The sequence below is a fragment of the Myotis lucifugus genome, unplaced genomic scaffold (genome assembly GCF_000147115.1).
Source record: "Myotis lucifugus unplaced genomic scaffold, Myoluc2.0 scaffold_10, whole genome shotgun sequence".
Taxonomy (NCBI): domain Eukaryota; kingdom Metazoa; phylum Chordata; class Mammalia; order Chiroptera; family Vespertilionidae; genus Myotis; species Myotis lucifugus.
This window is the reverse complement of record NW_005871058.1, coordinates 6,469,278-6,492,279: the sequence shown is the minus strand read 5'-3', so window position 1 is coordinate 6,492,279 and position 23,002 is coordinate 6,469,278. Positions and strand designations below refer to the sequence as shown.

The 23,002-nt window shown below is 40.9% G+C and overlaps 1 protein-coding gene across 1 annotated transcript in view; it reads right to left on the bottom strand.

The window, feature by feature from the left end:
- LOC111824974 overlaps positions 1-23,002 on the bottom strand; it is a 45,089-nt gene continuing 22,087 nt past the window's right edge. Inside the window, exons 2-4 of the mRNA XM_023749822.1 lie at positions 14,012-14,110; positions 11,388-11,487; positions 1-229 (exon numbers count right to left, since the gene is read on the bottom strand). Of these exons, the coding sequence (XP_023605590.1) occupies positions 1-229; positions 11,388-11,487; positions 14,012-14,110 (428 nt within the window). The remainder of the gene's footprint in view (positions 230-11,387; positions 11,488-14,011; positions 14,111-23,002) is intronic.

The following is a 23,002-nucleotide window of genomic DNA, read 5'->3' as shown; positions in this document are numbered from 1 at the left end:
TTAAATCATGGAGGAACCGTCTATCAAGGCGTAATGGAACTTTTTCATCGCGGGGTCATCCTGTTGGACTGCTGGCATCTGAGGCTTCCCCTTCAGCAGCTCCAGCCAGAAATATTGAGAACCGAGGGGACTGTTGTCCACCTCTGCCTCCGGTTTAGGATCATTATAGTGGCGCAGAATAAGTCGTTTGTTGAATCCCTCTTTCTTCAGCTTGGCTGCTTCTGTTTTGCTGTTCAAAAGAAAAGAATTTGAGACTTGGCTAATTGCTTGGTTTTATCAAAGGCTGGAGGATGGCCAATGGCTGTTCTAATGGGCTTTTTTATTTTTATTACTCACCTGAGGATATGTTCATTAATGAGAGAGAGAGAGAAACATCTCTCAGTTGCCTCTGCTCAGACCAGAGATGGGACCTGTAATCTAGGTATGTGCCCTGACTGGAAATTGAACCCACAACCTTTTGGTGTTTGGGACAATGCTCCAACCAAGGGAGTCACCCAGCCAGTGTTTAATGGGCTTCTTTTAAATCAAGATATCTGGATTTTGAAATCCTTAGCTGAGCATTTAAGGAGTACCTGCCATTTTTAAAGAGTTAATTGAGCACCCACTGTGTGTGAAGCACTATACCAGAGGCTGTAGGAACTGCAGGACTAGTAAGTAGCCTTTGTCCCCATAGGAGCAGTATGACACAGCACAGGCTTTGGATGAGAACCGGGATGAATCCTGGCACTGCCACTTGGGACCATAGAAAGTTAGCCAAGTACTAAACTATGAGCCTTGGTTTCTTCATCTGTAAAATATGGATAGCAATACCTCTCAGAATTGTAAGGAATCTCTGGTTAATGCAAGGACCTCAGTATTTAGCATGCACTCTATAAATATTAGTTGTTTTCATTACATTTTAGTGGGGATTATACATGTTTATTAATAATAAGGTGATAAAGAGGAAGATTAGGTAAATACGAAACAACCTCGCTTCTAGGTTTTAGACTAGACCCTGAAATTAAGGTAGCCTCTTAGAACATTCATTTAACCATCCACAAATATTCACTAGGTGTCTTCCACAGGCAAAATTCATGAGAAAGATGCTATCTATTTCCATTCTAAAGAGAGCGCCCAAGTTATGCAGCTGCATGGGAAAGCCAGGCTTCAGTGTATGCATATTCACTCCAAACTCTCTACTCGAATCTCTCCACTTCACAATACTATTTCCCACATTTCTAGTGTCAGAGCTGTGGGCACATTATGAAATGCAGACCCGCCAGGGCTCTGTATCTGAGGGTCAGCCATGAAGCAGACCTTACTAGTTCTTACCCAGCTTCCTACACACTCATGTACCCAAGTAGCAGGTAGTTGTTGGCAACATGCCAGTAGAAGCCTCCAGAGTCAGGCTGCCAAAGCAGGGTCATACACTAAAGAGACAGTCTTAGTTCTCTTGGAGACCAACACCACCTGCTTAATAGCCACATGGGCTTCTGGCTTGCTTTTACTCAGTAATCCCAGCACCAAAAGTGGGCTGCTGGGCTTCTCTATTATTAAGACAGAATATGGGCATTCAATGTGGGAAATCCATGATCAACACTAGAGAATTATCAGAAGTGTCAGGAATGTAACTAGGGGAAGGAGGAGCCACCTTCCCAGAGAAGAGTAAGCAGTTTGGACATTTCTAACAGCATCATAGAGTGGAACTCAAGACACACAAACAAGCCCTAGCTGGTTTGGTTTAGTGGATAGAGCATTGGCCCTCAGACTGAAGGGTCCATGGTTCGATTCAGGTCAAGGGCACATAGGACAGTTGCAGGCTCCATCCCCGGCCCGGTGGTAGGCATGCAGGAGGCAACCAATCGATGTGTCTCTCTCACATTGATGTTTGATATTCTCTCTCTGTTTTAACCCCTCCCTTCCACTCTCTCTAAAAATCAATGGAAAAACATCCTTTGGGTGAGAATTAACCAAAATAAAAAATAAACAAAATAAATAAAAAACCCAAACACACAAACAAGCAAATCTCAGTTAACAACATAAAAGAATGTATAAGGCTGCTCTCAGCAAGTCCTTTCAGATTTAGAGCAGATTCAAACATGAATCCTTGATGTTTTTATCTTAAGCTGCACTTGAAAATTCCTGAAATTGAGCTGGCATATCTCAAGGAGGGTCTTGGAATATTTGGAAGATATAGTCTGAATACGTGCACTTATCAGTTGAGTATGAGATCTGGGGTGTGGGAAGAGTTATGGTGAAAGAAGAGTTTTTAAAGGTTTAAAAATAAGTAATTGAAAATAATACAGCTGATTAATAAAAGGCGGGAAAGGTACAACAGCCACACCATTGTTGAGCACTGGGAGTGGGCATCCTAGCAATCATCAAGAGTCACTGGTTCTTCCAAGATGCAGGAGGGCATGCTTCCCAGTGAGCCTTGCGGGGAAGGAACCAGAGCCAGGAGGGTGGGCAAGGACCAAATCTGCCACTTTGTAGTTGGAAAATGGAAATGCTTAACGAACAACAGCTTTCTCTCTTTCCCCCTTTGTCTCTTCTCTTGCTTTCCTCCTCCTGCTGCTCCTTCCTTTCTTTCCCATATTCTCATGAAAACATATCCCACTGTCAAAAATGAGGTGAGTGGGCAAAATTATCGAACAATATGACAAAAGCAAAGCACTTATAGATTGCCATTCTTTCCCACACCGAAACATGCATGCCTCTCCATTGATAAGCATCAATGGTACAATATCAGTTTAACAACACACAATTATAATCCACTGGAAACACGAGTCTAATTACTATTCTCCAAGCCTAATCTTGGCCTTTCATTCAATGCCTAAACATGATTTTATTTTTCTGTGACTCTCCACAAATGAATCTTTTGGATTATTCTTAAAAGAAAGGTAAGAATGCCACTAAAGTGTAAATACCTATAATCATTGGGAGAAAAAAGGCACATTCCACATCCTTACCAATAAGACCAAAAATTAAGATAAAAAAGCTCCAGTGCAAAAAAACCCAACGCAAAATCTCTTGCATTCTATAAATGCCACATTACTTAAATAGTCAGAGTGGGCAGCTGTAATTCAGGAAAGTTCCCCTTTACCCTTTTAAAAGCAGTGCTTCCTTTTCTAAAGCGTCTTTTAGTCATTGCTTTAAGACTAATCAGCTTCCCATGCCAGCAAAGAGCCTCTTTTCTGCTTTTTCTCAAAATGTTGGCAGTGGCCATGGTCTTACTCTCTTCTTGCTTAAGGACCAGAAGTTGGCCTCTGGTTTTTCCAACAGGTGATGATTACCACCACCAAGTTGATTAATTCAAAAAAGCAGTCCTAACACTTGCACATTTCTCAAAAGTTTCAGGTGATGGTCATCCCCAGGAAAAGTCATTGCTAGGACTCAAGGACACAGTCCTTCTGTAAGTCAGATGTTACCCAATTATGCCAGCCCTCTGGTATTTATACCACTCTAAGACAGAAGCTGGAATAGAAAGGGAACTATACCTCAAATTACCTCAAATCTCATAGGCCTAAGAGTCTAATAGTAAGCTAAATTCCTTACGGTGGGGGCATCCACTGAATGTAAGAATTGAAGAAATGTTTGGAGAATACCTATTACCATTTTACAGATGAAGGAGCCAAAGTACAGAAAAAGGAATAATTGCTAAATAATAGTTACTGTTTAATGAGCATTTACTATAGCATATTTTTTTTATCCACACCTGAGGATATTTTTCTATCGATTTTTAGAGAGGGAAAGACAGATAAATATTGATGTGAGAGAAACACATCAATTGGTTGCCTCCAGCATGCGCCCTGACCAGGGCCCAGGTTGGGGAGCAGCCTGCAACTGAGGTACGTGCCCTTGACTGGAATCAAACCCAGAACCCTTCAGTCTGCAGATCAATGCTCTATATACTGAGCCAAACTGACTTGGGCTTTCCTATAGTATTTAGCTGTATTATTTCATTTTATGTTTTCAACAATCCTATGTGGCAGATTCTAGTAGGATCCCTGTTTTATATGAGAAAAGGAAGCTAAGTACCCCAAATCCCATGGTTGGTAAATGGGAGCATGAAAACTGTGTAGACTCCAATCTTGGCTCTAGACCTTCACAGACACTGATCCTTGTACTCTGGTCACACAGCTAAGGAATGACAGGGTCAGGGTTAGGAGCAAGTCTGCGATTCCCAGGGTAGTGCTTTTGCATCACCAGGTTCTACCAGTGATTATGAGTAAAATCAGAGCACTTAGAGCTTCACCAGGTAAGGCCCAGAGATCTGACTCAGGCTCAGACAAAAGGTCTAGGTAGACCTGTCTGGAGAATGTGCCTTGGGATCTGGTCTAGAATGGGAGGGTTCACTATGTTTGTTAGACCGGACTTCCTGTGATAAATCCAGAGTCTATATCAGTGTGGACTGCCACTGGGGTTAGAAAAAACTCTTTCTTTCTGCCTTTAATTTTCTTTGGATCTGACTTGATATTAAACATCTATAATGTCTGGGTAGCAAGTGTGGTAGAAATGTGGTAGGGTAAAAAGGCTGACAGTTCCGATTTGCCTAAAAATGCATTTCATCCAGCAAGCATACATTTAATCTCCATTGGTATCTCTAGCCCTGGTAACCAGGGGATGTTAGGATTCAGCTGCTTTGCTTGCAGAAATGTTTTATAATGCACAAAATGTAAAATTACCTGTATTCTTTTTAAAGCTTGGATTCTGTATATGACAGATCCTTTGGGAACTAATTCTACCAGCTTCAGCAATTCTCATTGTTAAAAACAAACAAACAAAAACACCACTCTCTTGCCATGGATGATTTGGCTCAGTGGATGGAGCATTGGCCTGCAGACTGAAAGGTCCTGGGTTCGTTTCTGGCTAAGGGCACATGCCCGGATAGTGGGCTCGATCCCCAGTGTGGGGCATGCAGGGGGCAGCCGATCAATGATTCTCTCTTCCTCTCTGAAATCAATAAAAACATATTAAAAAAACACACACACACTTCCAGTCCCTTGACGTTATTACTATGGGTCATACATAAAAGCACTTAACTCACCCCTGCTTCTTGTGTGCCAGCTAAATTCTCCTCCTCCATCTACACTGACTAGCTATCTCTACTTGGTTCAACCCACTGTTTCAAGAAACCATCTGAAGGTATTGGGTTATTATTTAAAATGCTTTCTATTTGCTTAGTGTGTTAGTGTCCACAAAGCATGTTTATATATATTGGGTTGCTTTAAGCTTCATAACAGCCTGCTATGGTAAGTAGAAGACATCTTATTATTCTTACATGACTAAAGAAACAGAGGTTCAGGGAATCCACATACTTACACAAGATCCCATGCCCCTTGACTAATGAACCTGGATGTTCTGACTCCAAGTTTGTCTTATTTTTTCCTTTATTTTTCAGAATAATTATATGTAAATAGCAAAACTGAGTGGGAAGTACAGAGAGTTCACAGGTATACCTCCTGAACATTTGGTTTTCTTTTCCTTAAAATATGCTGCCTGACTCACATTACTTTGAGGCCTTTATAAACTTGGAAAACTAATTCTATGTTCACCTGAAAGAACACATTTGTGAAAACTGGCTAAGACACTTTGATATAGAAAGAGTAACAAGAGGAATTTTGCTGTATTAGATATTAAGATAATAATAACTAACATTTATTGAGTACTTTTGGGGGCTAGTAATATTTATAGCAATCCTAAAAGATAGCTACTATGACTATCCCTATTTCACAGTTGAGGAAAGTGAGCAAAGAGAAGTTAATTGACTTTCCCAAAGTCACATGAATGAGTGGACCTGGGATTTTAACCCAAACAGTTGGGCTTCAAGGCTCTTTCTAAGACCATACTCTGCCTCTGATATTTTATAATCTGAATAATTAAAATAGCTGAAAACTTCATAGGCAGGTTAATGGAATAGAACAGAAAGCTCAAAGGCAAACCCTAATGTATATAAGACTGAAGATGTAATTAAGTTGAAAATTCCAATCAGTGGATAACAGAGAATATATTTAATACATGGCTCCAGAGAGATAATAATGTTGAGGTTAAATACAGGCTTGGTATTAGATAAACCTAAGCTTATATAACAGTTCACCCACTTAACTAGCTCTCTGACCTTGGCCTAACAACAGCAACTTACTCATGGAAGCATATAAATTGCTTCATGTAGTGCTTTACACAAAACAAGCACTCAATAAACATTGGCTGTTAGTATTAGCACCCAATAAATACCAGCTATCATTATTTTTGGCATCAGAGGAATAAAGCTAGAATCTTATCCCCTCACACCACACACAACAAAATGTCCAGCTAAATGTAGAAAAAAGAAATAAAAAGTAGGGTAGGTCTACCTAATCTCAGAATGAGAAAAGACTTTCCACTTATAAAACAATGGGGAAGCCCAGCCGGTGTGGTTCAGTGGTTGAGTGTTGACCTATGAACCAGGAGGTCACGGTTCAATTCCCTGGTCAAGGGAAATGCCCAGGTTTCGGGCTTAATCCCCAGTAGGGAGCATGCAAGAGGCATCGGATTAATGATTCTCTCTCATCATTGATGTTTCTATCTCTCTCTTCCTCTCCCTTCCTCTCTGAAATCAATTAAAAAAATATATATTTAAAAAAAAATTTTTAAACCTTAAAAAAATAGGGAAAAATCTTAAAACAAAACATAGATAATTATACAATAAGAAAAGTTAAAACACTGACATCTTAATCATAAAATTAAAAGGAGCCCTAACGAGCTTGGCTCAGTGGATAGAGTGTCAACCTGCGGACTCAAGGGTCCCAGGTTTGATTCCGGTCAAGGGCATGTACCTTGGTTGCGGACACATCCCCAGTAGGGAGTGTGCAGGAGGCAGCTGATCTATGCTGCTTTCTCGTCGATGTTTCTAACTCTCTATCTCTCACCCTTCCTCTCTGTAAAAAATCAATAAAATATATTTTTTAAAAAATTAAAAGGAAATAAAATGGAGAAATGAATATTTATCACAAATAACAAAAGATTAATATGCTTAATACCTTAAAATCTTAAATGAACAGGTAAGAAAGACTCTAAAACCCAAAGGGAGAAAAGGTACAGAGATTAGGAACACCTGGTTCACAGAAGAAATATTTTTAAATATCAAAAAATACTTAGAGCCCTAACCAGTTTGGCTCAGTGGATAGAGCGTCAGCCTGCAGACTGAAGGGTCCCAGGTTCGATTCCGGTCAAGGGCATGTGCCTTGGTTGCGGGCAGATCCCCGGTGGGGGGTGTGCAGGAGGCAACTGATCGATGTTTCTCTCTCATTAATGTTTCTAACTCTCTATCCCTCTCCCTTCCTCTCTGTAAAAAATCAATAAAAAATATATTTTAAAAATACTTAGAGGGGAAACCAAGATGGCAGCGTAGGGAGTAGACCTGTGCGTGCTGCCCTCTCACAGCATCATTGAAACTACCAACTATGAGGCAAACAACCACCACTCAGAACCATGGGGAAGTTGGCCCAGTGGGAGATCTACAACTGGAAGAAAAGAAAGAAGCGCAGTGAGACTGAGTGGGAGCTACGGAGGCGCCAAAAACAGAGGTATGCAGTCACACGCCAGGCGGGCTGCAACTGGATGCGCGGTTTTTTTTTCAATTGGAAGCGGTTACGAACCCTCGAATCCTCTGGGCTTGCTCGGGGCGGGTCTCTGAGGCCCCAGATCCCACGGGGAGAGGCGGCACAGCCTTGCAGCGGTCAGAAAGCGAGGGAAGCCCTGACACGCGGCTGCTCACCGGCATTGGGGGACGCGAAGTCCTGGTGTCCTGGAGAGGCAAGGGGCCGCAGTGACTCGGCCATTGCTATCTGCTCCGCGCTGGTGAATCCCTGAGACCCCGCCCTACTCAATTTACATCCCCATCCAAGCTGTGCCAGAGGCACAAGAGGAAATGCCTGTGCTTTTACAAACTCTCAGGTCCACTGAGCTGGTTCCGGGGGCGTCTCTGAGGCCCCAGGCCCCACGGGGAGACGGCACAGCCTTGCAGCGGTCAGAAAAGCGAGGGAGGCTCTGGCGCACAGCTGCTCGCCGGCACTGGGGGACGCAAAGTCCCGGTGTCCCGGAGAGGCAAGGGGCCGCGAAGACTCCGCCCTACTCAATTTACATCCCCATCCGGGCTGTGCCAGAGGCACAAGAGGAAACGCCTGTGCTTTTACAAACTCTCAAATCCACTGAACTGGTTTGGGCAGGATCATGAGGCACAGACCCTACAGGGAGAGGTGGCATGGCCTTGCAGCCGTCAGAAAGCGAGGGAGGCTCTGTCGCAAAGCTGCTCCAGCTGCTCGCTGGCACTAGGGGACGCGAAGCCCTGGTGGCCCGATGAGGCGAGGGGCCGCGGAGACGCAGCCAGTGCTATTTGCTCCGCCATGGTGACTCCCTGAGACCCAGCCCTAATCAATTTACATCCCCATCCAAGCTGTGCCAGGTGCACAAAAAGACCCACCTGCACTTTTGCAGCCTAACCCAACAAATTGCAGACTTCAACTGCTCGTACCCATGGGAGACACACTCAAGAAGCAGACCCAGGAGAACCAAGATGGCGGCATAAGGAAGAGACCTGTGCGTGCTGCCTCCCACAACAACATCGAAACTACCAACTATAGGATAAACAGCTATCATACGGAACCATGGGAAAGTTGGCCCAGTGGAAGCTCTACAAGTGGAAGGAAAGAAAGAACATTGAGACTGAGTAGAATGTGCAGAGACACCAAGTACAGAGCCCAACCCAACAAACTGCAGATTTCAACTCCTCACATAGAAAGAAGAGCATTGAGACTGAGTAGGATGTGCAGAGTCACCAAGTACAGAGCCCAACCCAGCAGGCTGCAGATTTCAGCTCCTCACATCCGGGAGGGACGCACTCGGGGGGCGGAGTCGGGTTCGGGGCAGGCCGGGGCTGGGCCCGGCTGGGCCGGTGATATGGAACCGCTGTACCAGCAGGCGCACAAACATGCCCACCGGTCCCAGTCTCGAGTGGGACGCTGGGGGACGGCAGACGGGCAGTCTGTGCACTTGGTGGAGAGCGTGGTCCAAGCAGGCGTGCTGGATGTTCAGCCACCAGGAACACCTGGAGATTTTGTCTGGTGGGGAGCTGCCCAGCAGGGGACAGAGGGCCAAACTTTGTGTTTCCCCAGTGAGGCCGGGATGGCCCCGGTGAGGTCGGGATGCACCCGGAAAGATCGAGACGGCCCTGGTGAGGTCGAGATTGCCCCGGTGAGGTGGGGGTGGCCCCGGTGAGGTCGGGACGGCCCCGGTGAGGTTGAAACGGCCCCGGTAAGGTATGGATGGCCCCGGTGAGGTTGAAACGGCCCCGGTGAGGCTGAGACGGCCCCGGTGAGGTTGGGACTGCTCCAGTGAGGTTGGGACAGATAATGGCGACCAGTATAGACTGATGAACAGGGGTAGATGCAGAGGCAGAGCAACATTGAACAGACTGTCAAACTACAGTGGGAAGCCTGGGGAGGGTTTAGGGGGGGAGATTAAGAGATCAACCGAAGGACTTATATGCATGCATATAAGAATAACCAATGGACACAAGACACTGGGGGGTAGGGGTTGGGGGAATGTCAAGGGGGGGAAAAAGGAGACATATGTAATACTCTTTGTAATACTTTAAGAAATAAAAATTATAAAAAAAAATACTTAGAAAGTTAAACCTCTCCAGTTAGTAAATAGCCACTTAAGAGTATTCTTTGTCTATCAATTTATCAAGGTTGAATAACCTTAAGAATTACATTCAGTGCTAAGACTGTTGAGATGGCCTCTCTCACATTACTATAAAGGGCTAGTGGCATGATTTTTCTAGAAAGCAATTTGGCAGTAACTTTCTAGAACTTTAAAAATGTTTATGTACTTTAACTAAGTTCCACTTCTAGGAATATAGCTTTAAGAAGGAATCAAAGAAACGAAAAATATTTATGGGACCACTGAACAAATGTAAATATTCAATAATAGGAGTCTAGTTCAAAAAAGCATGAAACATCTATGCAATAGACTTAATTCAAAGCAGCCATGCAAAATCTTATTTCTGAAGAATTTAACAGCATGGGAAAATGCTCATGTTATCAAAGAAAAAGCAGGACAAAATGGGATTCGAAAGATAGTATATAGCTTAACAGATAATATATAAACACGTAAAACACATAGCATTTAAATAGTACTTAACTACATGTATGGGTGTGTATGTGTTTATATATGTAGATAGACAAGGAGAGGTATAGAGCAGCCGTGGGCAAACTACGGCCTGCGGGCCGGATCCGGCCCGTTTGAAATGAATAAAACTAAAAAAAAAAAAAAAAAAAGACCTTTTATGTAATGATGTTTACTTTGAATTTATATTAGTTCACACAAACACTCCATCCATGCTTTTGTTCCGGCCCTCCGGTCCAGTTTAAGAACCCATTGTGGCCCTCGAGTCAAAAAGTTTGCCCACCCCTGGGTATAGAGCCTATGTGACCCTGGACAAGTCACCCTATCACCTTGCCTATTGTATTCATAATATGAAAAGATATGTGCACAAACAAACCCTTCTCTTCCAGGTAACTCATGGAAAAGCTGGAGGAAAATACGTCAAAATGGTAAAAAAAGGTATTCCCTTATTGAAAAGTTTGTTTTTTCTTCTTACGCTTTTCTAAATTTTTGAAAAATTTAAATACTAAGAATGTGTCAAAATACATTCCTGCAAACAGTATGTGGTATTTTCACACAGAACTGGAGTAGAAACAAAGTGGGTAGACTTTGCTGTCAGATGCAGCTGGGTTTCAGCCCTGGCTTTGTCTTTGTCTTGCTGCATGACTGAATGAATTGCCACAATCTGTGTCACATTAGTTTCCTTGTCTGTAAAATGGAGATGATAACTGTACCTCTCTCCTGGCATGGTTTTAAGGAGTATAGATAACATGTAAAGTGCTTGGTTGACTGTCTAGCACAGAGTATTTTGTCAATGCCTGCTATCGTTATCACCTCCTAATTCTTTTATTTGTCCTCTGTTGATTGTTAACTTGCTGAGATGTTTAGTTTCCAATTTTACATAAAAACAGGGACTGACTTTATGTTTCCTTAGAACAGTATTTTGCTCATAGCTGGCTTTTCTTTCCTTGACTACTTCTTTTCCCCAACACTGTTACATACGATGCTGTACTGGTCATATGATAAGGCTGGTTGAGAAGTCATGTGTCATAGAGAGACTTTTCCACGAGTTACCTGGAAGAGACAGGTTTGTGTGTGCATGTATCTTTTCTTATTATGAATACAATAGGCAAGGTTAATAGGCAAGGTTAATAGGGTGACTTGTCCAGGGTCACATAGTCTCTACACCTCTCCTTGCCTATCTACTGTATCATATGCCTCATAAAAATATATGATTCTGAAGACTGTAGAGGGCTCCCTACATTTGAATTATGGCTTCTTGTAGCTTCTTCACAGCAATATTGAGGACTGTCTTCCATTTCAGAATTTCCAATTTTGTGTGAGGATAGTGAAAGATCCAACCTTTAAAAAAAAAGACATTAACAAAAAAGGGATATTTATTTCAAAATTTACCCCAAGTCAGTACTCACTGGGTAAATCCTGCCCATCAGTCTACCAAAGCCTACTTGAAAAGGGAACCAAAATCCATTTATATTAAAGTATAAGTAATTATCAGCTTAAGAATTACCTGTCCTCAAGGAGATTTGCTCTAAAATGTGATCAAGACTTTAACTCCAAGGAATTAAACCCCTATGATGACATCTGAAGTATTAGAGGCCTTTCAAGAATCCCTACACACTCTGTAGACCTACAGATGAGGGTCTTCAGTTTCCCCGTCTCAGGAAAGAATCCCGTGTACTGGAGAGGACATTTTATTGGTAGTCTATAGATTTGGGTCCTTTTCCTGACTATCCCACTAATCTGTTTGGGTACTCAACATCTTTAGGCTTCAGACTGCTCATCTGTAAAATGAGAGAACCGAATGACATGATCTCTAAGGCCCCTCAATTCTAATGTTCTCCCCTTGTAAAATTCTACCCTTGTAGTGAACATATGGAAAGATTCACAGATGGCTTGAAGGAATTTGGAAGAGAAAACCTTGCCTTTTCTTTATTCCATCCTGCCAAGTCTAGTCCATTCAATAAACCAGTAAATTACATATGGAAGAAAAATTTAAAAATGAAGATATGAAGCGGGTGGAAGGCATGGAATCTTACCTCACAAGCACTGTTACTGTTTTGGTGTAGCTTCTTCCAAATACTGTTTATTCTGTCTTCAGATCTTTTGCCTTAACCACAAACTCTCCAGGTGAAATTTTGAATCAAGACATTGTATCTCTTCTCTGCTTTTGTCCTCACCTCCATTCCCCACCCTACCCCTAAGTTAAGGGCAGGATTTCTTCTCTTCCAAAACAATGGATCTACTTGACTTTTCTTACTTTGAGGTATCACCCCAATCCCATCCCATGGGATTCAAGTTGGGCTGACAATAATACATTCTAGCAACCCGTGAGCCAATGACCCAGGTTTGACCAACAGCATTACTTTATTTCCCAGGAAACCATGATTGGCCATAGGGTGGGCACTTGACTCAAGCAGAGCTAATCTGAGTCATTATTTAGAACTGAAACATGGGCCTTGGGTGGGGAGGGGAAGGAGAGCACTTTCTTCCTAAGCTGGAAGCACATGAACCTATGGCTGGCAGTGACCGTCTTTACTATGTGGGGTGAGCCTAACTGTAGAATTCAACCAAGCAGAGGTGGAAAGAACATGGTGAGTCCCACATCCTGCCTTGGACACTGTTCCTGCAACTTTTCCTTTAATCTTCTGAGCTAGCCTCTAAGACATGAGCAAATAATTCTCTTGTTGCTTAAGCGCGTGTGAGTTGGGTTCTTGTGGCTTACTGCCTCAAGATTCCAGGCTCATCGCCCCAGGACCAAGAGAACCATCCTAACTTTAGACTGGAAGGACTGAACAAGCACCATCACTGGATTCCTTAGGATTATATAATGTAAGTTTTTCTAGCTTCCCACTTTGAGATTTCAATCTCTGACCTTCAATGATAAGGCCTTGCTCCTTGTTCACAGGTTATCTAGTGGGCTGGCCACTGCTTGCCATCTAATTGCTTGCTGGGGGATTTCCAGTCATTGGATTTTACCCATGTATTTGGATTCTTTGATATTTTCATCTAGCATTTTCTCATTACCTTAAGATTTACTTCATTCCTATTTGCTGTTTTGCCATACCTACTGGCTTGTTCTTAGCATATGCACCTGGGTCTAGTTCCTCAATATCTGTCCCACTCCAGTGAGACAGTTCTAGTTTTAAATTTTGATCCCTCAACACATCAAATTCAGAAGTATAAATAGAGAATGGGGAGCTGTGGAAGGAACACTTATCACTAGACACATTATCTAAAAGCAGATCCTTTCAACTATTTTTAAGGTTGTTAGGACTATGATAAAAAGGCCATGAAAAGCATCTCTATAAGACGTATGGCAGTCAGCCTCAACTCCTACTGATTCTCTGAGCTATACAGCTATGTTATGTTTGTGTCCCAAGAAATAATAAGTTTTCCTTTTCCTAACAACCCATATCTTATCCCTTTTATAACTTCATTCAGGTATAGAGAGCATTCTTTCAAGATTTGGGCAACCATAAACTTTCTTGGGCAGTCTCCTTTATAACATGTAAACAATTTAAGAATCTATTTTTGCCTTTAACACAGAAGCCTTGGTTCCAAACCCAGAATGGTAGGTTTTTGTGTTGGAAGGGCCCTGGGTTGCTCTTCTAGGGACATAAATGTCATTGTTATCTAAACTAGTTCCTCAAAATCATGAAGGAAAAACTCATAGGGTACAGGAGTGGAGAAACCAGGAAGAGCTGGGTTAGATGGTGATATCTTTGAAAAGTTTGACTTCAAATCTATGATTGTGGTACTAAGAGGATGTCTGGGAGAAAGGCTTCAAATTCAGTGAATCGAAGTGATTCTCACTCTGGTTGCTCATCAAAATTGACCCTGATTTGGGTGGGTAAAGGGATCTTACCATTTTCTAAACAGATCTTGGATGACAGTGAGAAGTGAATGACAAAAGGTAAATGGCTTTCCTGGAAGATCTGGGTATACTGCTTTTGGCCGACAACATCTAAGGGAAAAAAAGAAGAAGATGAGGAGAGGGGAAGGAGAAGAAAAAGAGCATTTTGCTAGATTGTCAAAAAAAAAAAAGCCCAATTGTCAATATTTTAATATTTTTATGAAGGTATTAGTTTGGTGAAGGCCAAGGGAGGGAGAGGCAGGGGTGGGTGGAGATGGGCAAAGGGGAAGGGGCAGAAAGGGGGACACCTGCATTAATATTTTAAATTAAAAATTAAAATTTTTAATTAAAAAAAGAGAAAAGCATAAAAATACACTGGAAGAAAATATTTGCAAAGCACATTTACAACAAAGGACTAATATCTAGAACAGGGGTGGGCAAACTTTTTGACTCGAGGGCCACAATGGGTTCTTAAACTGGACCGGAGGGCCGGAACAAAAGCATGGATGGAGTGTTTGTGTGAACTAATATAAATTCAAAGTAAACATCATTACATAAAAGGGTATGGTCTTTTTTTTTTTTTTTTTTTTTTTTTTTAGTTTTATTCATTTCAAACCGGCCGGATCCGGCCCGCGGGCTGTAGTTTGCCCATGGCTGATCTAGAATATATAAAGAACTCTGAAAACTCAACAATAAGAAAGTAAACACTCTAGCCAGTTTTGCTCAGTGGATAGAGCATTGGCCCACAGACCGAAGTGTTCCGGGTTTGATTATGGTCAAGGGCACGTACCTCTGTTGGGTTGCAGGCTTCTACCCAGCCAGGGAGCTGGTCAGGACATATGCAGGAGGCAACTAATCGATGTGTTTATCTCACATCGATATTTCTCTCTGTCTTTCCCTCTTTCTTCCATTCTCTCTCTAAAACAAATAATCAATGGAAAAATATCCTTGCGTGAGGATTAAAAATTTTTTTCTCTTAAAAATAAAAAGGAAGCAAACAATCCAGTTAGAAAATGAGCAAAGACATAAAAGACATTTTACTGAAGAGGATATATAGAGGACACATATTCCATATCATTAACCATTAGAGAAATGCAAATTAAAACCACGGTGAAGGACCTGGCTGGGTAGCGCAGTTGGTTACAGTGTTGTCCCAATACACCAAGGTTGCAGGTTTGATCCCAGGTCAGGGCACATACAAGAATAAAGCAATGAATGCACAAATAGGTGGAACAACAAATCAATATTTCTCTGTCTCTCTCTCTCTCTTTCTCTCTCCCCCCTTCCCCTCTCCAAAACCAACAAAAAAAAAAGAAAAAAGAAGCATGAATAAAATCACACTGAAATATCATTACATGTCTATAAGAATGGCTAAAATAAAAAAAGGTGATGACATACACATACTGGCAAGGATGTCACTCATACATTGCTGATGGAAATGTAAACAGTACAGCTTCTCGAAAAACAGTTTGGCATTTAACAGTTTGGCACTTAACATATAAAAGTAAACATGAGATTAACATGTGGCCCAGCACCTGTTCTGGGTATTTATCAAAGAGAAATCAAAACTTATATTTACACAAAAACATGTATACAAATGTTTTAGCAGCTTTCCTAATAGACAAAAGGTGGAAGGAAGAAAGCAAGGAAGAAAAGGAGGGAGGGAGGGAAAAATCCAGATATCCTTCAAGGAGTGGATGGTTAAACAAATTGTGATACATTCATACTGCAGAATATAGCTGAGCAATAAGAAGGAACAAATTATTGATACATGTAACCTGGATGAATCTCTGAGAATTAAGCTAGTTGGGAAAAAAGGCTATCACCAAAAGTTATACATTGTATGATTCTAGTTCATATAATCTTGAAGTGACAAAAATATTAAAATGGGGTACACATTGGTGGTTGCCAGGGTTAAAGAGGGGGTAGGGCAGGAGGAACATAGTCTTGGCTGCAAAAGGACATGAGTGATCCTTGTGGTAATGCAAGTATTTTGAATCTTGACTGCATCAATAGCCTGGTTGCGATACTATACAATAGTTTTGCAAGATGTTGCCATGTGGGGAAAAAAATGGGTAAAGGGTATATGTGATCTTTCTACATTATTTGTTATAACTGCATGTGTGTCTGTAATTACCTTAGAAATAAAAGTTTAATTTTAAAAAATTACTTATGTGGCTAGCATCATTTTTCTGTTGGACCATGCTACTGTTGAAAGAATTTGTAAGATCTCCCAACGCAAAGGCTTCATATCACATGGATATGAAGCGTAATGAATGCTATATTGAACTGAAAGCACTATATTTTTCTGTCTGCCCAGCCAGTGTGACTCAGTGGTTGAGCGTCAACCTATGAACCAGAAGGTCACGGTTCGATTCTCAGTCAGGGCAAATGCCTGGGTTGTGGGCTTGATCCCAGTGTGGGGTGGGGTGGGCAGGAGGTAGCCGATCAATAATTCTCTCTCATCACTGATGTTTCTATCATTCTCTTCCTCTCCCTTCCTCTCTGAAATCAATAAAAATATTTTTAAAAAATTATGTCTCTTGCCGAAACCGGTTTGGCTCAGTGGATAGAGCGTCAGCCTGCGGACTGAAAGGTCCCGGGTTCGATTCCGGTCAAGGGCATGTACCTGGGTTGCGGGCACATCCCCAGTAGGGGGTGTGCAGGAGGCGGCTGATGGATGTTTCTCTCTCATCGATGTTTCTAACTCTGTATTTCTCTCCCTTCCTCTCTGTAAAAAATTAATAAAATATATTTAAAAAAAAATTATGTCTTACTGCTGACATTCATGAATTACTAAAATGATTAACACAAACCAAATATCACTATAATATAACCAAATACAATGTTCTGTCAATATCTCACTTGCTACTTTTATCCTTTTTTTCTTATTTATAAATCTAACTAGAGGCCTGGTGCATGAAAATTCATGCACTCAGGGTGGGGTGGGGGTCCCTCAGCCCGGCCTGCACCCTCTCTCAGACCAGGAGCCCTCAGGGGATGTCCAACTGACAACTGGACATCAGTTGGCCTCCCTCTGCAGGAGGTGACCCATGAGCAGATTGGGGGATGGAGCCAGCCAGCAAGCGGCCAGCCCCACCCCCCATCACCCCGCTGCCTCCTCCGGTGGCCTCCATCTGCTGGAGGCAATCGCCCCTCCACCACTGTAGGTCTCTGCTGCCCCCAAATCACCATCCCCTCCCTCTGCCTGCTGGCACCTGTGTTGGCTGGCCTGGCGCCACCTGTTCGCCGGCCCTGCCCCCTGCTGAACGGTCATTCCACCATTCGGTCTATTTGCATATTAGGCTTTTATTATATAAGATTAGTAATTTCTACTTACGTATTTTTTTCATAGGATTAATTGATACAAAATGGTGCCAATCTCTTTTTGTTTTCATCAGAAGATTTTCCTCATGAGATTCTATTCTTGGATAGTTGCTGATTTTGTCAACTATCATGGAACTGGAACTGCTTTGCAAGGCATCCTGTTTCTTCAACATTGACATTTTGGTTTCATATTTATTAGCTTCTTCAATGAGATCATGCCAACTGTAATTCACAAGATTTACAACTCCTACAGGGAAAGCAATATTATACTCAGCATATATATGCAATGTCTCCCCAAGTTCACACAGTAATTCAGCAGCAATGTCTTTGTATTCTTCAAGCAGACTCTTTTGCATTTGTATTTTGGAGAATGTAACTTTAGGAGGAAACTTGGAAACAACAGAAGTTGATGAGATGGCAAATGACTGAAATGCATATTGCTTCTTCGATGCAGCTTCTATAGATAGACTTGGTTTCTCATCTACTTCTTTAAAGTTAATACTCTCCGTAGGACTGTGAAAAACATATGTGAGACTTAAAGATATTGAATACTTTTTTTTAAATATATATTTTATTGATTTTTTTACAGAGAGGAAGGGAGAGAGATAGAGAGCTAGAAACATCAATGAGCGAGAAACATCGATCAGCTGCCTCCTGCACGCACCCCACTGGGGATGTGCCCACAGCCAAGGCACATGCCCCTGACCGGAATCGAACCTGGGACCCTTGAGTCCGCAGGCCGACGCTCTATCCACTGAGCCAAAACGGTTAGGGCAAGATATTGAATACTTTTTAACCTAGTAATTTGACTTCTAGAATTCATCTTAAAATATAATTTAAAAGATGTATAGCAGCGGTTCTCAACCTGTGGGTCTCGACCCCTTAGGGGGTCGAACGACCCTTTCACAGGGGTCGCCTAAGACCATCGGAAAACACATATATAATTACATATTGTTTTTGTGATTAATCACTATGCTTTAATTATGTTCAATTTGTAACAATGAAATTGGGGGTCACCACAACATGAGGAACTGTATTAAAGGGTAGCGGCATTAGGAAGGTTGAGAACCACTGATGTATATCATCTGTGTATAAAATTGCAAATTGTAACATTATTTTTTTATATTAGTAAAAATTGAAAAGAACCTAATAGCTCATAGGAATATTGCTAAGTAAGTAAATAATTCCATACCCAAACAATATATAGCAATAAAAACTGTTTGTAAAATTTCTCTTAATAATTTTGGGAAATGATTATGTTATATAAAAAAGATACACAATTACATATGTGGAATGATCTCAATTGTATAATGTATATATCATATATCTGGTAGTAAAGAGCCTAAGCAAATGTCCACCAAAAAGGAAATTAATTGTGGGATTAATTTTCTCCTTTTATACTTCATGCTCTTCTAACTTTTCCACAATAAACATTTTTGTTTATACACAGAAGAAAAAAACCAATATGTGTGTGTCATTTATTCATTTGTCTAATTATAAGACAAGACATAGATCATTTCTTCCAGAAAGGCTTCCCTGAATTTCTCAGGTTCTAAGTCTACAAACTTATTGTGTTCCCTTAACTCAGTGGTCAGCAAACTCATTAGTCAACAGAGCCAAATATCAACAGTACAACGATTGAAATTTCTTTTGAGAGCCAAATTTTTTAAACTTAAACTATATAGGTAGGTACATTCAACTTTAAATTCACGGTTTTCATCTTCCGTTGTTCTTTGCTGCTTCTTTGTAGCCATCTCAAACAGGGCACCTAAAAAAATGTTTCATTTTATAATAATAAAGCTACCAACACAAAAGAATTACAATTCTTAAACTGATGACAAAAATCTGTAGGATCTGCAGCTGGTTGGAGAAATACAGGTAACTTTATGCTTCCAGTAGGTACTTTTGTCACCTGCACGCGATTTGCGGAGGCAACTAGCACTAACCACTGCTCCATGAGACTGCTGACTGACTGGCTCACTAAACTCGTGCATGAATGGCGCACTGTGTATCTTGCGGCGCACCTGCACCGCTTCTCCTGTCACCCTACCAACCGACACCCCCCACTTCTTCTAATGACACTTCTTCAAAATAGACTTGCCCAGGCTGAAAACCGAATTCTGCGCACGGGCCACAAAGTTTCAATCGCATTGTACGTGCGCGCCCACACGTGGTATTTTGTGGAAGAGCCACACTCAAGGAGCCAAAGAGCCGCAGGTGGCTCGTGAGCCTCAGTTTGCCGACCACTGCCTTAACCCATCCAACACACCCCTATCAGATGTTACTGTATTTGAGAGAAGACAGAAATCCAAACAGGTAACCCTCATATTCTCTACGATCACCTTTGTAGGAGGTTAGGTGCAGGGAGAGGGAATTTACCAAATCTAGAAGAGGCATCTGAGAAGCTTAGAGACTGATGAGGGCTTTTGATAGCTGGGGCAGTTTGGAGGGGGAGCGCTATGGTTTTAAAATTTGGAATGTTCTCCTCTAAACCAGTTGTTCAAATATTTCTAAGACAGCTGCCCTCGTCATCACAATTACTTTATTACTGAATGTATTAGAGTTATATTGATTAGTAAAATTATATAGGTTTAAAGTGTACAATTCTATAATATCTCATGTATATCATGCCTCTTTCCAGCACCATTTATCACCCCTATAAATTCTCCTACCTCCCCCCACTCCTGTTTGTCATTACAATTTCAAAATGTTTTCTTTCACCAAGTCAATGTGGTGAAACATGTCAACACCACCCGATGGACTTTATAAAATGGTACAGAGCATTAAAGAGTCACTTACATCTTTCTCCTAAATGGTGGTTACATTAACATAGTTTGAAAAATAACATTGGTTTCTCAACTGAGGGTTTAATGTAAAAAGGCAACTTTTTTAAATTAAAAGGTATTTGAATTGGAATAAGAATTGTAAATGTAGATCTTTAGGCATTGGTTATATTTTCACATTAATATTTTTTAGATGGAAGACCTATTTTTGAAAACTTTAAACATAATATTATTATTATAACTCATACATTTCTATATCCCGTTATAATAAACTCAAAGTTGCTCTCATAACATCATTTCTCCAAACTCTAATACTAAACCTATGAGGCAGCTACTGTGTTATCTCAATTTTATAGTATTTTCTTTGTAACATCCTGTAAATATGCATTTACAACTCTCAGATTTATCTATTGCTCAAATAAAAGAATAAGACTACTTAAAATAACAATAACTGTAATACCTTCCATTTATTAATTGCCTCAATATGTAAGTACAGTCAATAATTATACCTTCTTCAGAAGGATATTAAAAAGGTTAAGAAATTTAATACATATTTAAAAATAATATTTATATATCTGGTTTATTTTAATGAAAGGTGAATTTATTAAACAAAAGTAGTATGTAGAAAGTTTGAACATATTTTTCCCCTTTTTTTCTCCTATTGACCTTCCCCCGGCCTTCCCTCCCCCCGCCCCCGCCGTGTCTTGTGTCCATTGGTTATGCTTATATGCATGCACACAAGTCCTTCGATTGATCTCTTACCCCCCCCCAACACTCCACAGCCTTCCCGCTGTAATTTGACAGTCTGTTCGATGCTTCTCTGCCTCTGTATCTATCGTTTTGTTCATTAGGTTATAATGTTCTTTATTATCCATAAATGAGTGGGATCATGTTATTTTTCTTTCACTGCCTGACTTATTTCACTTAGCATAATGCTCTCCAGTTCCATCCATGCTGTTGCAAATGGTAAGAATTCCTTCTTTTTTACTGCAGCGTAGTATTCCATTGTGTAATTTACCATAGTTTTCAAATCCACTCATCTACTGATGGGCATTTAGGCTGTTTCCAAATCTTAGCTATTGTAAATTGTGCTGCTATGAACATAGGGGTGCATATATACTTTCTGATTGGTGTTTCTGCTTTCTTGGGATATATTCCTAGAAGTGGTATTACTGGGTCAAATGGCAGTTCCATTTTTAAATTTTTTAGGAAACTCCATACTGTTGTCCACAATGGCTGCGCCAGTCTGCAATCCCACCAGCAGTGAAGGACGGTTCCTTTTTCTCCGCATCCTCTCCAGCACTTGTCTTTTGTTGATTTGTTGATGATAGCCATTCTGACAGGTGTGAGGTGATACCTCATGGTTGTTTTGATTTGCATCTCTTGGATGATTAGTGACTTTGAGCATGTTTTCATGTGTCTCTTGGCTTTCTGAATGTCCTCTTTCGAAAAGTGTCTATTTAGGTCCTTTGCCCATTTTTTGATTGGGTTGTTTACCTTCCTTTTGTTAAGTTGTATGAGTTCCCTGTAAATGTTGGAGATTAAACCCTTATCAGAGATAACATTGGCAAATATGTTCTCCCATGAAGTGGGATTTCTTGTTGTTTTGTTGATGGTTTCTTTTGCTGTGCAGAAGCTTTTTATTTTGATGCAGTCCCATTTGTTTATTTTCTCCTTAATCTCTCTTGTCCTAGGATCTGTGTCTGTAAAGATATTGCTACTACATATGTCTGCAACTTGGCTGCCTATGGAGTCCTGTAGGGTTTTTATGGTTTCCCGTCTTACATTCAAGTCCTTTAGCCATTTTGAGTTCGTTTTTGTGTATGGTGTAAGTTGGTGATCTAGTTTCATTTTTTTTTTTTACATGTATCTGACCAAATTTCCCAGCACCATTTATTAAAGAGACTGTTTTGACTCCATTGTATGCTCTTGCCTCCTTTGTCAAATATTAATTGAGTATAATGACCTGGGTCAATTGCTGGATCCTCTATTCTGTTCCATTGGTCTATAAGTCTGTTCTTGTGCCAGTACTAGGCAGTTTTGAGAACCGTGGCTTGGTAATATAGTTTGATGTCTGGTACTATGATCCCTCCAACTTTGTTCTTCTTTCTCAGGACAGCTGTGACTATTCTGGGTCTTTTTTATGCCAGATGAATTTTTGGAGACTTTGTTCTAGATCTTTGAAATATGCCATTGGTATTTTAATAGGTATTGCATTGAATCTATAGATTGCTTTAGGTAGTATGGACATTTTAATGATGTTGATTCTACCAACCCATGAACATGGGATATTCTTCCATTTGTTTATGTCTTCCTCTAACTCTTTTTTCAATGTCCTGTAGTTTTCCAAGTACAAGTCTTTTACATTCTTGGTTAAGTTTATTCCTAGGTATCTTAGGTTTTTTTGGTGCAAATGTAATGGGATTGTTTTTTTCATTTCTCTTTCTGTGAGTTCATTATTGGTGTATAAAAAGGCCATAGATTTCTGGAAATTAATTTTGTATCCTACTACATTGTCAAATTCATTTATTAGGTCTAGTAGTTTATTGATGAAGTCTTTGGGGTTTTCTATGCATAGTATCATGTCATCTGCTAATAAGGGCAGTTTTACTTCTTCTTTTCCAATTTGGATGCCTTTTATTTCTTCTTCTTGTCTGATTGCTATGGCTAGTACTTCTAGTACTATGTTGAACTGGAGTGAGAGGGGGCATCCCTGTCTTGTTCCTGTTTTTAGGGGGAATGGTTTTAGTTTTTGCCCATTGATTATGATGTTGGCTATGGGTTTGTCATATATGGCTTTTATTATGTTGAGGTATGATCCCTCTATTCCCACTTTGCTGCAAGTTTTTATCAAGAAAGGGTGTTGGATTTTTGCCAAATGCTTTTTCTGCAT